Below are 17795 nucleotides of genomic sequence, written 5' to 3' on the forward strand. Positions count from 1 at the left end.
AAAGGCAATTCACTCCTAAAGATGTTGACAAAGATTTACTAAAGTTCTGAGGATCACTTAAATTGTTCTGAAAAGAGTCTTTAGATACCAAAATGCATCGCAGAAGGTGTCTTGCCAAATCATCCACATCTTCATGGTGAAGCAGGTAGCCAAATACAGACCTGCTGAGATGTTTTATTGCTAACACCTCTCATTGCATCAAAACTGTATAAAGCAGAAAGGCAGAAAAAAATACAGAAGGATTTTCTTTCCTTTACTTGGGTTATTTCAGTTCCCTGCCTCTATTTATATATATACACATTTTTAATTTTAGTAGAGAGTGACCACTTGTAAAAGAAGGCATCCTTCATGCCTGCTGTTAGAAAGAAGCTCACAGTGCTCAGTCCTTAAGGCGTCTTCTGTCAGGATTCCTGTGCAAAACCAGAAATACCACACTTGACAATTCTACCTCTACTGCCTGCTCTTTATTATCCTGTCCTTCTCACACCCACCATGTACTTGTTTCTTCTCTCTCTCTAACATCATGTTTCTTATAACAAGATCTCTTTGAGGCAGAGCTTATCCTTGAAACAATGAGCATAAGCAAAGATGTTTCAATGCAAATGGATTAGTGATAACAACTGACCCCATTACAGTATAACCCAAGTATTCTTTGTGTTAGCAGTAATAATGTTCCTCTTAAAAATTCATTAGAAAAAAGTGCAGTTGTATCTCACTCCATTTCAAATTCTATCCAGTAATAAAAAGATAGTAGAAAATGGCATAGGCAATGACACCCAGATAAGAAAAAAACAGTGCATAAAGCTGTCAGAAAAACAAAGGGAGACAAATCAAATAAAGCATTCATACTGTGTGACTTCTGCTGCATACGTGTAAGTGGCCAAAAGTAAGCTGGGACAAGGTTTAGATATTTCAAACTCCTGCTTCTTCAAGCAAATTCAAAACACGAGACAGAATTCATGCAACAGAACAACTGGTGGTTCAGGAGTGTATCTATAGCACAGTAACGCACGTAACGATGTTTGGAGTGTATATATATCACAAAATGAATGCAAGTATTGTAGCAGGATATCAGACATAAAAGGAAGGTAAAATAGTGCTGTTTAAAAGAAAGAAGGAGGAAGATGAAGAAAGCATCAAATGTCAAAAGAATGGTGATGAATAAGCTCAAACAATAGAAATTAAACAAGAAAGATAGAAAAAGACAAGGAAAATATTTTATGAACAGGTATTTTAAAAGTCAATTTGATCCATAAATGTTCAAAACAGAAACGGAAATTCAGCTGAGTGACATTTACAAAAGTGACAGGCCTTTTTTTTTTTTAAAGCTGGACTTTAAAAGATAGTAAAGAAGAAATTTGAAGAGGAATTAGCTAAAAACTCGAATGACACTCTTTTGCACAGCTATCAGAAAGAGAAAACCTGAGAGAAGGACATTAGCCAGAGGGGCCATGAGGGAATCAACAGAACAATTGAAGAGGAGAAGGATATCGCTAACAAGCTAAATGATTCTTTTATACCAGTCTTTGCAGCTTAAGATGCTGGAAGATATTGATTTCTAATCTATATTTTAAGCTATCAAAGGCAGAGAATAAGCAAGAAGAGCAGGTGGTGAAACACACCCATAAATTCAGGAACAGCATTTCACAAAAGTGGATGGAAAATACATCCAAAGCTAGCATGAATGTGGTTGAGCTTCTAATAAAGGTATTTGATGCCTACTTAAAATTGGCTACAATCCTACACTATACATGGTCAGGAGTAGCAAGTATTATACGTACTTTTTAGAAGGGTTTGACTAAGAAATGACAGGGCACCATCACTGTCAAGTCTAAAGATAGTAAAGGATTAGTTAAATACACATGCATCCTGCCATAATGACTGAAGTGGTGTCACATAAAAGCTGTAGAAAATTTTGCAGAAGCCCAGGAATTAAAAACAGGAAAATCTCCAGTATTTGCCCTTCTCTTCTTCAATTCTCTGGACATGGTGAAAAAAAATCAAGCCATGGTCCAGTGACAGTGACAGTACTAAGGATGCATTTTCCTTTTATTTCACATCAGAAAAACAAATCCATTCCTAAGGATTTTTACATAAGAGGATAGAATCATATAGGTAATGATCCAATTATAAATCCATCTTCTCATGGAAGGTGGGAAATAAAGGTTCATCTTCTGAGATTTGATGAGGCATCTCTATCCCCTATATCTGTTCTGGCCCAACCTTTTGTTCTCTGGTTTATTAAGAAACTTCACCCCACAAAATCTTTTTTCTCAAGGAGACATTAGCTGACATTCATTCCTTTTACTGAGAAGTTTCTCATTCCTATGTTTTCAAGTAAAGAAAATGGAGCTGCACGTGAAAAATGTTGGAAGTGGCCCTTCCTTGGCCCTTGGAAGAAACTTCATACAGCTGAAACAAAGGGACAGTAGAAGAGAAGGCAAGCTGTAGCTGGCCGTATTATTACTTGCATCCATCCTTTCTGAGACGCAATATGCCAACAAAGAGGAAAGAGCAAAATATCCCCAGATGCTTTTTTTTTTTTTTTTAGCAAGAGCGCAGATAATGCACAACTGTCATGAACATGGTTTCTTCAAGCTGCTATTATTAAACTGTTACTTTTTTTCTGCTTTTCTTTCTTTGTGCAAGGCCATTGCTAATGGCTAATGATGAGATATTCATCAGACACATGACTGCTCCTAATTAAACCTTGCCCCATGTTCTCAGAGATACCGCTGGGAACAGAGGACATGGAAACCCCCTGTGGAAGAAGAAATACAAGGTACAAACACTCAAAGACTAATGCGCAAATGTGCTGGAGAAGTGCATAGATACAGTTAGTGTTTCCCTGTTAGGAAACATTTTCACTCCTTGCACAAAAAAATCCAAGAGTGGACCATAATATTTCATTTCAAACCATGAAAATACCTTGGCATGTGGAAGAGATATATGATGCATTTAGGGCATAGCTACATATGCACTTACATGCTGGGTTTGAAGATCCTAGAGTCACCTTGTTTCTTTTCTTATGACAAAAGCATTTCTAAAACAAGATGATGCTGTCCTTACATGGCAGGATAATCTGTTTGAGTCAAAAGCTGATTAGCAGAGTGCTAGATGACAAACTGGACTGAGCAAGGAGCTTTTGACCACAGGACATGCAGCTGGTGCACCTACCCATCTTCATCACGATCCCTTCTAACATGCTCTCTGTAGCTCCATCCAGGTAGGAGTTTAAAAATTGCTGTGTTAACTAAGAATTTTCATTTCTTCTCCCATAAAAGAGATTTCCCTGCAGAATTTTAGGGCCTGGAGCCTGGAACTTGGATAGGTTAATAATTCAATGAAGTATTAATTAACAAATGCACTGCAATATAGCACTGCCCTGAAAGCTTGTGAGAGCCTGGGCTTTCCAGTGAAAATATAGGGCACTTTGCTTCTAGTCTTCAAAGTGCTGAAGTACAATACCTGAAAATCTCCACACTTCTATGCAAAATTCTGTTTCAGGTCATTACTAGAATTGACTAATCCTTTATTAAACTTGCCTGCATGTCAAGAGTCACTTATATAGTTAGCTCCTTGGGGAGCAGCTTTCCTGTTGTCTGGATTAATGGTGATCAGGAGCACCCTAAAAAGCCAATGAATAAATAAGAATAAAGTGGTATCACAAGAGCTTTATAAGATATATAATCTTATTGTGCAATAAGTTTTAAAAATATTTTTAAGTCTAAAAACATGGGAGTTTGATTTATGTACTATAAACCAGCTAATTTATATGATTCATACTTTCAGCAGTGCATGTATTCACTTACAGAGAAGAGAATGTGCACATAATACAACTGCAGAGGGATGCAGCTACACAGCTTCTTACTAACTGAAGACCAGGAGCAGCCTTTCTGCAACTGCAAGGAAACTTGTAACTAGAAAATTCTGCCACTAGATTATACTGCTACTAAACCTCATCTGCCAGCATAGAGCCAGCCTGTAGGATCACAGCATATTTTTTAAGATCCCATTCAAGACCTACTTGGATGTTTCTGCACTGTGAGACAGACATATCTCGAAAGATGAAGCCTTCTAGTTTAACCACGGAACAGCCCTGCCTGCCCAGGCTGAGGATTCTCACCAGTGCTGTGTACACCATTTCAGTGCGAAGGAACAGAGATGCTAGGGTTTGGGTTTAAATTAAAATAAAATTAGAATTTAAAAAAGAAAAGGTGAAGAGGAACTAATTCAGATGGGTTCATGGTGACTGAGATCATATCTACAGTACCTATTTCATTTCTAGGGGGAAGATCCTCATCTTCATGACTAGGATACCTCTCCTTCCGGTCAAGCAGAAGAAAATAAATCATTTTTTCCTGGTTTTCTCTGAAAAAGAGAAAGGAAAAAAACCCTTTACATTTGAAAAGAAAAAAGGTCAGCATGTACATAGAACTTTCTTATCAAATAACAGTCACAGTTATTCTAAATGAGTTGGAAGTGGTCATGTACATGACAGCTAGATACACAACCCAAAAAGTTTTTGAGACCCTTACTGTCTCCAACAAGCAGCTAGTGAGGAAAGGAAGTAAGATTCCCATGTTACACACACAGAACAGAGGGACAGGACAGTCAAGGTTATGTGTCCCCAGGAAGTCCAAACCTATAGTGGCAGCCAGACAGGTCTCCTGAACCTCTAAGTGCTCTTTCTACTATGAGTCCCTCTTAACACCTCAGGAGATACACCAGCTCTTAGGCATAGGCTTGAAATAAATAAAAATTTGGCAACAAAGGCATATTCAACACAAATATCAGCAATGATACCTCCCCATGTGGACTGTGCAGCCCATCTTTTAATGAAGTGACTTGGCCTGGCAGCTAGGGAAGAAATAGCACAGTGCCTCCATTGCAGGTCAGGTTGTGAGCTTCTGACCCATGGAGCAAGAAAGGCTCAGTGCTTGCTCCCAACACTTTACCAGCAAATGAGCAGCCAGTGGGTGAGAAGTTTTTACCAGTCACTCGGAGAGAGAGACATCAGTTAAAGTGCTCTCTACCTCTCCCCAGGTTCATAAGCATCCCAGCCCCTGGACACCCAACTGATACGAAGACTGAGCAAGTGCTTACTCTTCCGACAACAAGTCCTGTAAGAGTTTATTTCGGTCACGGAAGCAGCCTAACGAGTGCATGCTATCTAACACGTCTGGATCAATATCCTCCAAGGAAGGGAGAGAACGAATCTGCACCTTTCGAGGGATTGGTTGCTCTGGTTCTGGCTCATTCTTACCCCCTCTGCAGAGGAAAGAAGATGAGGGAGAGAAAGGGGGAGGGAAAGGAGAGAAAAGAAACATGAGTCACAAATGAACCCATACTCTGAAACACAGCCTGCAGCAACAGATGGAAATAGCTTGCTAAATTCCCACTGAGAGACCAGAGCTTCCAACCAGACAGATATTATTCTCATAAGAAACTGTCATGATGGCTAAGGCTGACCAGCAGGTTGTGGATTTGGGTCTTTAATGAGAAATGTCTGTGTTCAGTCAGCAAGGCAATAAGAACTTCACTTACCAGTGCCCTTGTAACAGAAGCAGCTGTTCAGCATCCTAATGCCAAATATTTATAAAACACTACATGTTTTTAGAGATGTTGTCTCACCAGCTAGCCAGACCTCAGACTATGAGGCTGAAAAGTGCAAGCTGAATGATTCCCTTTCAAAGAAGGAACAAACCATCACTTTTTCACAAATTCAGATTACAACCGGCACTGCAGCAGTTTCTTTCGTTAATGATTCCAATGTGATTAAGCTACCTCAGTGCTCAGGTTCCCACCTGACACACTTTAAAGGGTTCTGGGGGAAAATCACACTGCTTAATTACACACCCAAACATGACAATCTCTGCTTCTCTTAAGACATGCAAATTTGAAAATTTTGGCTTAAGTGCGATGCCTGAGGTCAGTGGCAGACCTCAGAACACACCATTAGCAGTAGAACATATTACTCTTTCAAATGTAGTTAACACAGGCTTTCTGCACAATTATCTCATCCCATTCACTAGGTTCAGGAAATATTGATTATTCATTGCAATTAAAGGCCCTGACTGGAAGAAACAGGTCAAGGTGTCAGGGTATTTCTAAATGACTAATGATATATATTGCAGACATCCTGAATATCCTCTGATTTTATTTCGGTAGGCAGTGAGCTGTTAATGTAAACTCTATCCACCCAAAGAGGTGGGTTTGGTGGTGGTGGCGTTGGTGTTTTGGTTGGAGAAACTGTCTACTCTCAACCTCTGCTATTTCTCAGTGGCTGCTTTGTGTGATGTTGAAGTTTCCCTGTCCCTGAGTGGGGTCCTCTCTTTCTTTTGTGTGGTGCGAATGTGTGACTGTTCCGTCCAGGGTCCCAGCAAGGGCAACAGGAATCAGGAATATTTAAACTGCATCAGATGTCACCATTTGCTGTTTATGGGGCTGTGTTTGGACTAGAGATCCTTCTTTTTGATGCTGGAAGAAATAAGGCAGCCACAACTTACGAAGTTACACACAGAGTTTAAAATGTTCCTGGCTCAATGTAAGCTATCCAAGTATCTACACAGAAAAAGGAGTTCCAATCCAAATGTTCTCGGTTTTTCTTGTGTAAGTTAGAAATCAGCTCTGGTAGGTTCATATACATGAGCCCAAGGTCTCAGCCAGTGTACCAAAAAGAGAGCTAATGCACCTTGAAAAGAGCCAATGCAGATTATCTCCCCCAAGGTAAGAAGGCAATAGTAAGTCAATGTACCCAGGACAGGACAGTCACATGTGCTGGAACAACCACAGGAGATTGCTGAGTGTTACTTTCAAATTAATTTTTTAACAAGTTGAGAGGCATCTGCTCTGTTTGTGGGACATCACTTGCAAAAAGACTCCTCAGAAATATTCATTTTATCTTCTTTCGAAGCAGTGAAAATGTGCTCAGCCCTACCTGGATACACGTCATGGAGTCAGACTGTGGTGCTCATTACATGGGTCATGACAACATGGGTCAGATCCCGCTTCTCTTACACGGAGCACTCACACACACCTTGTTCAGTTTTATTCAATTTAGGAGACTGGAAGTAAACATAGAGGACATAGAATCTGTCCCTTGGGATTTGTTCTTGTGTGTCAAACCACTCAAACACAGCTTCTGATGCCTCCTTTGAGACTCGCAAAAGCGTCTGTATCTTCTGCAATGCCACCATGGTCCTGAATCTAAAGGCTAAACTCAAAAATCCTTGTTCAACTAACGAAACATCTTATTCCTTCTGAGAGGCTACTACTGCTACCTCTGAGGATCAAGATGTAGCTCTCAGAAGGTAATAAGAAATGATTAGTTCATAACCTCGCCCTATAAAATCCAGCGATGACCTTAACATTGCAGGATAGACCTTTGAACAGCAGCTGAGTGTTTCTGCTTTTTAATGATCTACAGTTCACTTCTGAACTGAAAACACTTGAAAGTGTTGACTTAATTAATCATTTGTGTTACGAGTAGATGTCCTTAAGGTAATTTAAAGAGATTAAAAAGAATTATTGTCTTTGAAAATTTCCAGGAAACCTGGGTTTCCCACTAGTTGCCCTAGTCTGAATAGAATCTACAAGCTTCTTTTGTATCAATCAGCACAGGAGCCATTTCTAGAGAGCACAGCTTGCCATCCTCTGTGCACTCCACAGTGGCATTTCCTTATGCCTCGCACCTGGTCAGCCTCAGACACAGTCAGGAATTTTCACACCTCCTCATCAGGTACAAGTAAAATCTGCAAAGAGGCGTCTCATCATTTGGCAGCGCAATTTGGAGCTTCAGGAAACGAAAATCACTGGGTCTGGGATGTGATTGGCATGACTGCAATGCCTGTTCCATTCTCAGTCTAGCAGAGTGACAAATTTGTTGCATTGCAGCCCACACAGACATCAAACAATGTCACACAGTGACTACTGCAAATCACATATATTTTTTAAAGGCTTACATGAATGTAATTGTTGCTTTAAAACCCACCCTCTTTTGTGAGGATTGGTGGATACAATGGCTGTGATTCCTGATCAGGGCGGACTTTTTCAGTCTCTCCATGAAATTCTCTCATGAATCTCACCGAGATGCTCATTTGCATCAGTGCAAAGCAAAGCAGAACCAGTACACTTTTTCTTTTTCAGTACGTGTGGTACCTTCACAATTAAGGCAATAACCCCTTGTTACAGGAGTGCGTATTTGCCATAATAGGTAATTTTATTTGCCCTCTTACTATACTAAAAAATGTGAAAATAACTGCTGTTTATTTTCTGGTTTATGACAACCTGGATTTGAGGTAAAAATAAATTATTTCAATTAAAAAGGCTTGAGAAACCTCACTGAATTAATTTGGGTGGGAGAGCAAGAACTGGAGGTTGCTGATGAAAGGTTTCACTTAGGTTTCTTTCTTCCTTTTTTTAGGCTTGTGAATCATGATTTCAACCTTCAAGACCTCTTTCTCTGCCTGCCTAAATCTGCAATTAAATATTTTCTTCAGTTTTACAGTAGCCTCAGTATTTATTTGAAGAATTAACTGAAACTACTTCGCTATTCTGAGTACAACTTTCAGGTCAGTAACCTATATATGCCAAAGGATGAAGATTTTACATAGAATAGCAGATAAAATAAAGAAAAAAATTTAAGATGTGAGCAGAAGAGCCATAGGATAAAACAGTACAAAGAGCCATAGGACAAAACACTACAACTCCTTCTTCTCGGTCAGCATAAGTATTTCCAAGCAAAATGAATGTAAAGAGGTTGTGAAACATTACCAGATGAAAGCAGTTGAGTTTTGGAGGTGGCAAGGTTATTCACTGACTAAAATTAGCCACAGTACGTTAACCTCCTGAGGTCAATCCATGGCCAGTACAGAGAAAATGAGAAAGAGACTCATTAAAAAAGCAATTTTGAGCAGAAACTTCTTTTTAGGCAATCTGAAGAGAAATCTGGAAGACCCTTTCTGCACTGACTACCCTGGGAGTCTAGAGGAGGCTTGCTTTTGCAAACCTGCATTTCTACCTCTGAGATTAGCCTCAGATGCAATTTATTGTGTCAATAATCAGAGAGTCTGACCTTCACTGAGAAGTACAAGCAAATGTTCAAATGTTTATGTCTCCAAAGGAAAAAAAATCTTCAAATTCCAAATATAGACTAAAGTCATGAATGACACCTGCACAATTGTGTAATGTGAGCCTGGGACAACAGTCCTTCAACAAGTAAAAAGTTCTAGGCAAAAATTTTGAGGAGGGTAAAAAAAAAAATTTAAATGATCAATGACTTTTCATTTTATTTCCCATTCCAGTTCTGATAAAAGCACAGAGAGTGTCAGCTGATTCGACTCCATGAAGAAACAGAGGGGAACTATCTGTCCAATCTGATGTAAACAGCATTTACTGCTGCAATTGCTAGCAAGATCTTATACTAGGGATCTCAGAGATTACAATTAGAGATTTCCCCAATCCATTTGTTCCACATTTACCCATGAGAGCTTAAAAAAAAAAAAAAAAAAAAGGTATGTGCACGAAACCTCCAGTACTTCTTTGGTTTAAAAAGGCACCATATCTGGTAACTGAAGAACGCATGGAAAAGCATGGGCAGAGTGCTGCCACTATTTCAGGTGAACTAAGTTTTTTCTTAGTTCTAATTTTTTTCTTAGGTATTCAACAAACTGTTGAACCCCCTCAGGTCCTACTGAAGTCATATAAATCCTGAGGTGAACATGGCCTGTAAGACAGAATTAAAGAAAACAAAACAAATAAAGAAAAAGTGGGTTTTTTCATGGTGACAGGCTTATATATCAGTTCATACCATCCTCCAATATTTCTCAAGAGTAACGATGGAATTATGAAGGTAGGACTTTCCTTATCATCCACCTGGGAAATGCTGACCCTGAGAAATGTATCCAAGCATAATTTCCTTGTTTATTTTGTGACGTATTCTTCTTAGTTTGATTAGGATATCATAGTATAGAAAGTTTATTTACTTAGGCTTCTTGAAATACTACTAAGGCTACACAAAGACCAAGGTCACTTTTAAAGGCAATTAATCTTCCTTACAACCCAAACCACCAGACAGGCATGTGCTTTTCTCACAGACCTCCTGTTTCACTGTCAGGACTGCTGTTTTTAATCAAGTCACAGAAGTACTCTCACATCAACAGGTTACAAGGTCAGAAGCAGCCTCTTGGTTTGCTATGAAGAAGGAGTGGGGATTATGAGACAGAGAAGCTCTTGCTCACAGGTGCTTACTTATCAATATCATCATTTTTGTTTCTACTTCAGAGAAAAGCCAAGATGCCAAGAAGGAACAAACGAAAGCTTTCTTGTCAAGAAGATATTACACGCGATTGTCTGCAGCACTTGGATAGCAAACTAAATATGCTTGCTAGCTGGGTATTTTTTTGCTGATCACCTGTAGGTATCTCTTTAACAGAGCAAGTTGCTGGACTGAATGTCTTACTTCAAACAGTTGTTAGCCATTGTACAAAAATGGTTCCTGGGCTGGTACACACAAATGCAATTATATGAGTAGCAAAGGGTTAAAAAAAAATTAGATGTCTTTCTGTTCTCTGCCCCTTTTTCTCATGTGTGTGAAACCTGCTTTCAAACTGCAGTCTCACTCTTCTAGTAGTCTCCTCACAGACCACTAGAATACCAGAATCAACAATGAATGTACGCAAAAAATTTTTAAAAAAGTTACTTACATATACCATATGTGTTTCTGAATATGTTCTAGCTGTAAAGGAAAAGAAATCAAGGAATTAGTGCTGTAAAACAGAAAAGGTAACTCCACAAGTCATCCTTATTCAAGGCTTATTCATGTAAATCCAGAATTTCAGAGATGGACCTATGCATACAACAGGAACTTAATGCTGCATAAAGAGCTACTCATCCTAACCCATCCCATTGGAAAAGACACTTTCATTCCAGACATAATCCATCAGTCAGGAGCAAATCCCAGGCAAATGCTAAGTGCAAGGCTTCACACATAAGTGTTTTGGAAATTCAAGCTTTTCCCTTCCCAAGTCCTTCCCTCTGTAATCTAACTGCTCCTTTCTGTATGTGCATAATAGTTGATCCTTTATACCTAAATTGCATTTCTAGTTTTGTTTTGGAGAAAAAGAGAGGAAAAAAGAAGAAAATAGATTCAAACAGATAATAAAAAAAATAACTGGCACATCTGTGTCATGACCTTCCTGGATATAGGACGCATTCTAGACTGGCTTCACATTTATCATCAAAACCTTGGGGCCAAGCAGGATAAGGTTCTATGTAAATTTACTAATTCTGCACCTGAACACCAGACCACATATTTATCTCACTTCCCTCTTTCCCGTTCCACACAAGAGAATTTCGCTATGCAATGAAGGACTGATTAAAGCTGAAAGTACCCATGTCAACCAATGGAAGGCAGATTCCACAAACATATCTATGGTATCTTTTCCCACAAGCACAGGAAAAGAAGGAAACATGATTTTTCCAAGAGAAACCCTTAACAGCAGAGAGAACAGAAGGTTTACATGACATACTTACAGCAGAATCTTCCAAATATGTTTTGTTTTAATCACCACAGCAGAAAAGAACTTTTCTTAGATGTCCAGGGATTATTTGTTATCTGGGCAATGTTTTTTATATTCATCCCTATTGCAGCACCTTTGTAGGTGCAGGAAAAAATGCACATGCATGCACACTCACTGCACATGGGCTCACATTTGTGCAACATTCAGGGGAAACACAGGAGAGAGCTGGAAGAAAACTCATACGAGAGGAAATCACAGACCCGTTACAATGGTCAGGAAGAATGGCAACAGCTGTCCTGCTCTTACTACATCCCAATTCCACAATAATAAGAATCAGAGAGAAAAAGAAACAAAAAGAAAAGAAAAAATAAGGAACAGACAAACAACAAAATCTCAGCGATATAAAGTGTTTGCCACAGAGAGCAAGGCATCAGAGACCTTTGTGCTATGGAACAACAGCTCCATGTCTGGGAAACCAGTAAGACGTGAGTTTGGCTTTATATGAAATCATTTTTAAAGTGAGTCAGGACTTTTCCTGAAAACAAAGAAACAACGGAATGCAGCTTAGGAAAGCATGACAGGAGACTGGAGGGAACAGTGTGGGAGACAAACAGCCTCCTTTAAACCCCAGAGTATATCAACACTGCAATCAGAGGTGCAGTTGGCACTCACACATCTATCTGTCTTCTAACCAGCGCCAATGCCCCCGGCACAAACACCCACCAGCCCAGGCAGACTTGCACAGCTTCCAGCTCTGGCCTCAGCCCTCCACAGTAATTCCCCTTGATGACAATTCTCCTGTGTTAGGTAGTCCTCTAACCCCTGCACTATTAAGAGCAAGGTGGAGTATTCCTGACACACTGTCATCTCCTGTAGAGATAAAGATTTTATTTGGGAGTTCCCCCAACAGCCTGGAGACACAGCCCTCTTCCTTCTAGGTCTGTGCAAGCTGAGTTACAACCACAGAACATAAGGAGAGCCTATTTTGTACAGCTTCCATGGGGCAGGATTTTAGAATTGTTCCTTAGCAGATGTATAGTTCTCTGAGGATCTGCTTGGGGGTGGACTGTGCCTCTTGTGCCGGTAAAACCCACATCTAACTCATTATTTCCCATACGCCACAAGGAGGGTTAGAGAGATTAATGATTTTAGACAAGATGCAGATGATACAGCTATGCAATGTCCAAGCCTCTTTCATGCTTGCTTCTCCTGCTGCATTTTCTGTCTCCATGGGACACTATGCTCTTGTGTGCCTGTGATATGCAGAAATGCCATGGCAAAGCAGACAACAGCATTTCACCTCCTGAGTTAGAGAGGGGAAAGAAAAGAGAGCCACCAGTTCATGTTTTAGTCACAGAACCTCTGGGCTCCTTCAGAGAAGGTGTCAAACGCCTTCTGCCCATCCCTGCTGATTAACCTCCTAAACTAATGAACACACAGCATTTTTCTGAAAGAGAAGCCCCATTGCACCTTGATAGACATATGAAGGTGTGTGACAGCTCTCATGGCTGCTGTTTATCTACACATCTGCCATTCAATCCACATCAAAACTACTGCTGTGAAACATGTCGGGATATCCCAGATATGAAAAGTATTCTACAAACCCATTTCCTATGCTGATTCAAACATAATTGCATTGAAATGTTACTAGAAGTGTGCTTGCTGCTGCCAACATCTTCGCTACTGTTTTAAAGGTAATTAATTAATGCTTTGTTGCTTTTTGTCTGCATTAAAGTGACAGGAGGGTTATGGGAGGGCGATTGGTTTTGACAAGGAGAAGTCTGTACGCTTTCTACTGTGCAGTGCAGGGGAGGGAGATGCACAGTGGGAGCTAATCTCACTCCTGCCTTCATTTAAACACAATGTTTAAATGCATTTATGTGACAAAGGCATTTAACAACCCTCCCCAGAGGGTTTTTCTTGCTGTTTGCACATGAGTTTGCCAAGTTTAATACCATTTTATGGAAGTTGTAAAAAATCCTGCTTCCTAATGTCTCCTAGTCACTGCAGGCAACTGTCTCATGACATCATCTCTGTAACAACAAAACATGCTCAGATCCACTGCACATGCACAGTCAGTGAGATTTCTGCAGGCTTAGATGCTGTAATGGAAGGAGAATTCCTTTATCGTGGTTTTACGTAAAAATACTTCCAAATATTAAACTTGTACACTGAAGAAGCATTGAGGAGCCTCTCTCACAGATGAGAGACCCACTGTGATACAAGCTGCACAAGCTCATCAGAAAAAGAGGTCTCCTCCCACAAAGAGCTTACGTCTGAAATCTGAGGCAGGGAACAACAGATGGAGACAGACAGGCAGATGGAAAATAAGACAGCGCTGTCTACATCCTCGGCACTGATCTCAGCAGAGCAGTTGCCAAGCTAAAAAGTTCTGACCTGAAGAAAAACTTTCTGAAAGTCTGTGGATATAGATGAGGGCTTCTGGGCTTGAACTCATGTCAAATTTTAAGCTTCCCTGTCCGGAAAGCGAACGGTCTCAAACCCATCTGTACACCCACACCTCAAATGAATCTTCTTCATCCAGAATATCCCCTAGTCTGAACTTTAAACTGCCTGTGTAATGTCCAGACACTGGCATTTCCTGGCCACAGGGTTCAGGCTGGCAGTGCAAACAGCACTGGTAAAACCATTACCCATTTCAGCAGTCGTTGCTGTACTAAAGCAGCCTCCAGGGACCTTGACAAGGGCAAGTGTCACTGTCCTACATGCACGGGGCATGAACAGGCCCTCAGCAGCCTAAATACATCAACTGGACAACTACCTCCATTCTACAGGTTGTAAAGTGAGAAAGTTTAAATGATAGAATAGGCACCTTACCATAAGACCTTCTACTGAAATGAAATCAGGTGGGTTTTTCCTTCTTCACTTTTGTAACATTCTTTAGATTCTGCAGGTCATTATTAGCAAACATCAGATCCAGGAAAAAACAAAATCAGAAAGCAGAGAGGAGATTCTGAAAATATGTGTAATTCAAGGAATTTTTAGGTAATATTCAGGGGTAGGTATTTCCACCTATGTGGACAATCAACATGGAAGACAAGTCATTCTACTCTAGTGCAAGATGTCAGCACTAGAACAGTAACAGCTTTATTGGAATAGCTTATGCTGCAATATCTGCTCTGATCCACCTTGCTCTAGAAACAAAGTTTCACTAGTGCTCATCCATCTGTAAAAGAAAAGTGCCTCTGCCCTTTCCCTCTGTCCTGGAGAAGAAAATACTGGCTGAGAATGCAACTGGTTTCCACCACAGGAGCTGTAATTCTCTGCTGTAGCAACACTGAATCATTCGAAGATTGATACAGTGCATAACTAAAAGAAACCTCATCCTGCAGTACTTCAGGCACCCAGAGCACACCTCCCATAAGCCTTCTCAGACTTTATTACTATTTTGCTTTTCCCTGCTGACACTATTCCTACTAGAAGGGCTCTGTCCCAGAACCCCACGGATATGCCTAAAATCCTTCTTCTAGTTTCTAGCCTACTTTCCCGTAAGGCCATTTGACATGCATTTGTTTTTGTGCCAGTATCTTCCTTTAACTTAAATAATCTTTCTCTCCCTAGTAATTACCTCTAATGAATATGCAGATGACCAGTACAATCTTTCTTAGACATCATCTGTATACATTAACTGAAGCTCTTTTAGGCCATACTATTCAGACAGACTCTTCTAAATGCTGATCATCTTGTACTCATCCTTTGTTTGATTTCACCTTTCATAAACATGGGTGGTCAGAAACGCCATCATCAGGACCTAGGATCAACTTTTAATGAAAAGTTTTTGTTTAATGAAAGTAAGACACAAATTCTTTTATTTTACAGCCTGTTTAGTAAAACAGGCCTAGTAAATGAGAGTGGTCAAGGATGACCCACTAACAGTATTTGAGGCTATGTAACACATGGTGAGTGTGAACAATATTCCACTAAGACATTATAAAGTCTTGTTCCCACAAATGAACTATATACAAAGAAAGGTAATGCCTGTTTCTTAAGGCTGGAAAGGGCCAGCAACAATAATTCTGCGTACCCTCCTCTCCATTAATCTTCTCAAGCTCCAAAACTGAAGTGAATGATGACAGTTAAACGTGAATGCTGGTTCTGTTTTTGTTGATCATTTTAACAGATGGACTGGGGAAGGTGTGGGTGTGCTGTGAAATGGCAATTACTGCAGGGAGGGAAATGCAGTTGGATGAAAAGGAAAAAAGATACAAAACAAAAAAAGAGGAACAAAGCAGAGAGGGGAAGTGAAAAATGAAAGAAAAAAAATCTAGTGACCTTACATTTCACTATATTTTTCTGCTGAATTCACTAGTGAGGTATCGAGCAAATGATCAGTAATGGCAACAGCTACGCCGGTACTTATTGTACCCAAGCTGCAATTTTGCTCGCATCTTTGTAAAAATATCAAATTGATTCAAGTGAGATATTTTCTAGGAATAGAGGCCTCCAAATAAACCTATATTTATACTCTTTTTCACAGGACACAGCTAAAATAGAATTCAGCTTTCTCCTCAGAACGAACTCTACATTCCCAGCTCCTGTGCAGTAAACAAAGAGCTCCCTTCTGCCTGGCAATCAAAGCAAGCAGCTCACTAACAGCACAGGAGTGTGACAGCAGCAGGGACAGCAAACCCAGAGACCCTCAAATAATGAAAATAAGACTGCAGCTAATAACAAAGAGCGATCCTTTTTTTCCTCTCAGCTCTTTATTATGTATTATTTCAAATTCTTATTCATAATTCAATGGTTAGTGCTTGCCAATAACTACCTGATCTGGGGTTTTCTTACCTCCCTAAGGAAGCAAGAGGTTAATTTTGATCAAGAAAGGGAGGGGGATGGGTGTCACTCTGAGACCTTGAATTACCTCAACTGCTTTCTCTCCTATGCATGTACATTCCCAGCTGTACTGCACAACTCGAAACATTTAGGGCCTGTCTCTGCCCTGTGGAAAAACTCAGAACAACCTGAAGAAGGATCTAACACGTGATGATCTGCTCCCTAACATACTTAGACCATCGGCACTAATATACTTGAGAAAATAAAAACCCAGAACAACAGAGAAGCTGGTATGTTTACATCACAGAAAGCTAAGCTTGAGAGGGAATTGGTGACTTTCTCGGCCATGGAGAACAGCTGTCTCATGTCGCAGGATATTGCCCTAACCTCTGCAGTGTTCTTTCCGTAAATACACTTGTGAAAATGTTATTTCTTTCTTTAAAAATCCCATTTAAAGGGTTTTTTAACGTGCCTAACATTTTTTTTTTCAATCGGCGCTGTTTATGTACTGCAAAATGTGATGGCTACTGGGTTTGCAAAAGTAGGGATACTAGAAATAACATGAAGAACTTTTCCCCTTTGCCACCAAATACAACATGACCTGGATTGGTAATGAATGAAAGAAAAACCCAGCTGTCAGGTAATATTGTAAAGAGTTGAGTAGGGAGTTTCAGCTAACTTCTTAGCAGAGAGGTGTCTGCATCCCAAAAGCACTGTCACAGCTGGCACAGACTGATGCTGTTGTTACCAATCTCAGCTGAGAGGCCAACCAGTGATCTGAGAGTTTATTCATAAATATTTTAGCAGACTGAAGAACCAGGAGGAGTTTTAAATTTAGATTTCTTTATACAAACTCCCACTCAGAATCTGTGAGCTTAGTAAATCTGTATAAAATCATCACCATGGCCTGACAATAGGATTTACAAGGGCAACGTACCCATAAAGGCACACGCCTCCACTGACAAGCAATCTTACTTTCCAAAATTATTTTAATTGCTAATGTTTTTTAATTCCCTAAAACATTAACACAGTGTTAGTGAAGGATACAATCACCACACAGTTCTCACCCTTGCAGGGTCTCTGTTGTAGTGATGGGATCTATCCTAGATGCAGACTCAGTGCCGGGAATGCCAGCTCAACACTGGGGGACTAGCAGTGCTCAGGACCACAGAGCACAGGATGAAAGAGTATGCTGGCAGACAATTGCTCTGAAGGCTGCTAGAGGATAGTGCAGAGCAAATGCAGGATAGAATACAATGCAGCTTATGTGTCCTGAAGTGAGAAGCCAACACTTCTGTCAGAAATGTAAGAAAATCACACTGTTTAATGGCAAAGCTTCAAATACCAGTCCTAACACCTGTGACCTTCAAACACCTACATCATGCCCCCAGAAAATTGCTGTATGAGACAGAAGAATCAGACAACTCCGGTAGATTCCAAAATGTGTGAAGGGGCCAGGAGTTCTGTGATGAGCTATGA

The 17795-nt window shown here is 40.1% G+C and overlaps 1 protein-coding gene across 14 annotated transcripts in view; it reads right to left on the minus strand.

The window, feature by feature from the left end:
* The window catches only part of BRSK2 (BR serine/threonine kinase 2), a 304937-nt gene that overhangs the window by 48185 nt on the left and 238957 nt on the right, over positions 1-17795 (minus strand). For 13 of the 14 annotated variants that reach the window (XM_066187740.1, XM_066187738.1, XM_066187737.1 and 10 more), the window contains exons 9-11: positions 10707-10738; positions 5107-5271; positions 4274-4371 (exon numbers count right to left, since the gene is read on the minus strand). In XM_066187740.1, coding sequence (XP_066043837.1) covers positions 4274-4371; positions 5107-5271; positions 10707-10738 — 295 coding nt within the window. The remainder of the gene's footprint in view (positions 1-4273; positions 4372-5106; positions 5272-10706; positions 10739-17795) is intronic. The other variant, XM_066187736.1, reaches the window with a different exon arrangement.

Source organism: Chamaea fasciata, unplaced genomic scaffold (genome assembly GCF_029207755.1).
Source record: "Chamaea fasciata isolate MVZ Bird 193981 ecotype frontalis unplaced genomic scaffold, bChaFas1.0.hap1 SCAF_7, whole genome shotgun sequence".
Lineage (NCBI taxonomy): Eukaryota > Metazoa > Chordata > Aves > Passeriformes > Sylviidae > Chamaea > Chamaea fasciata.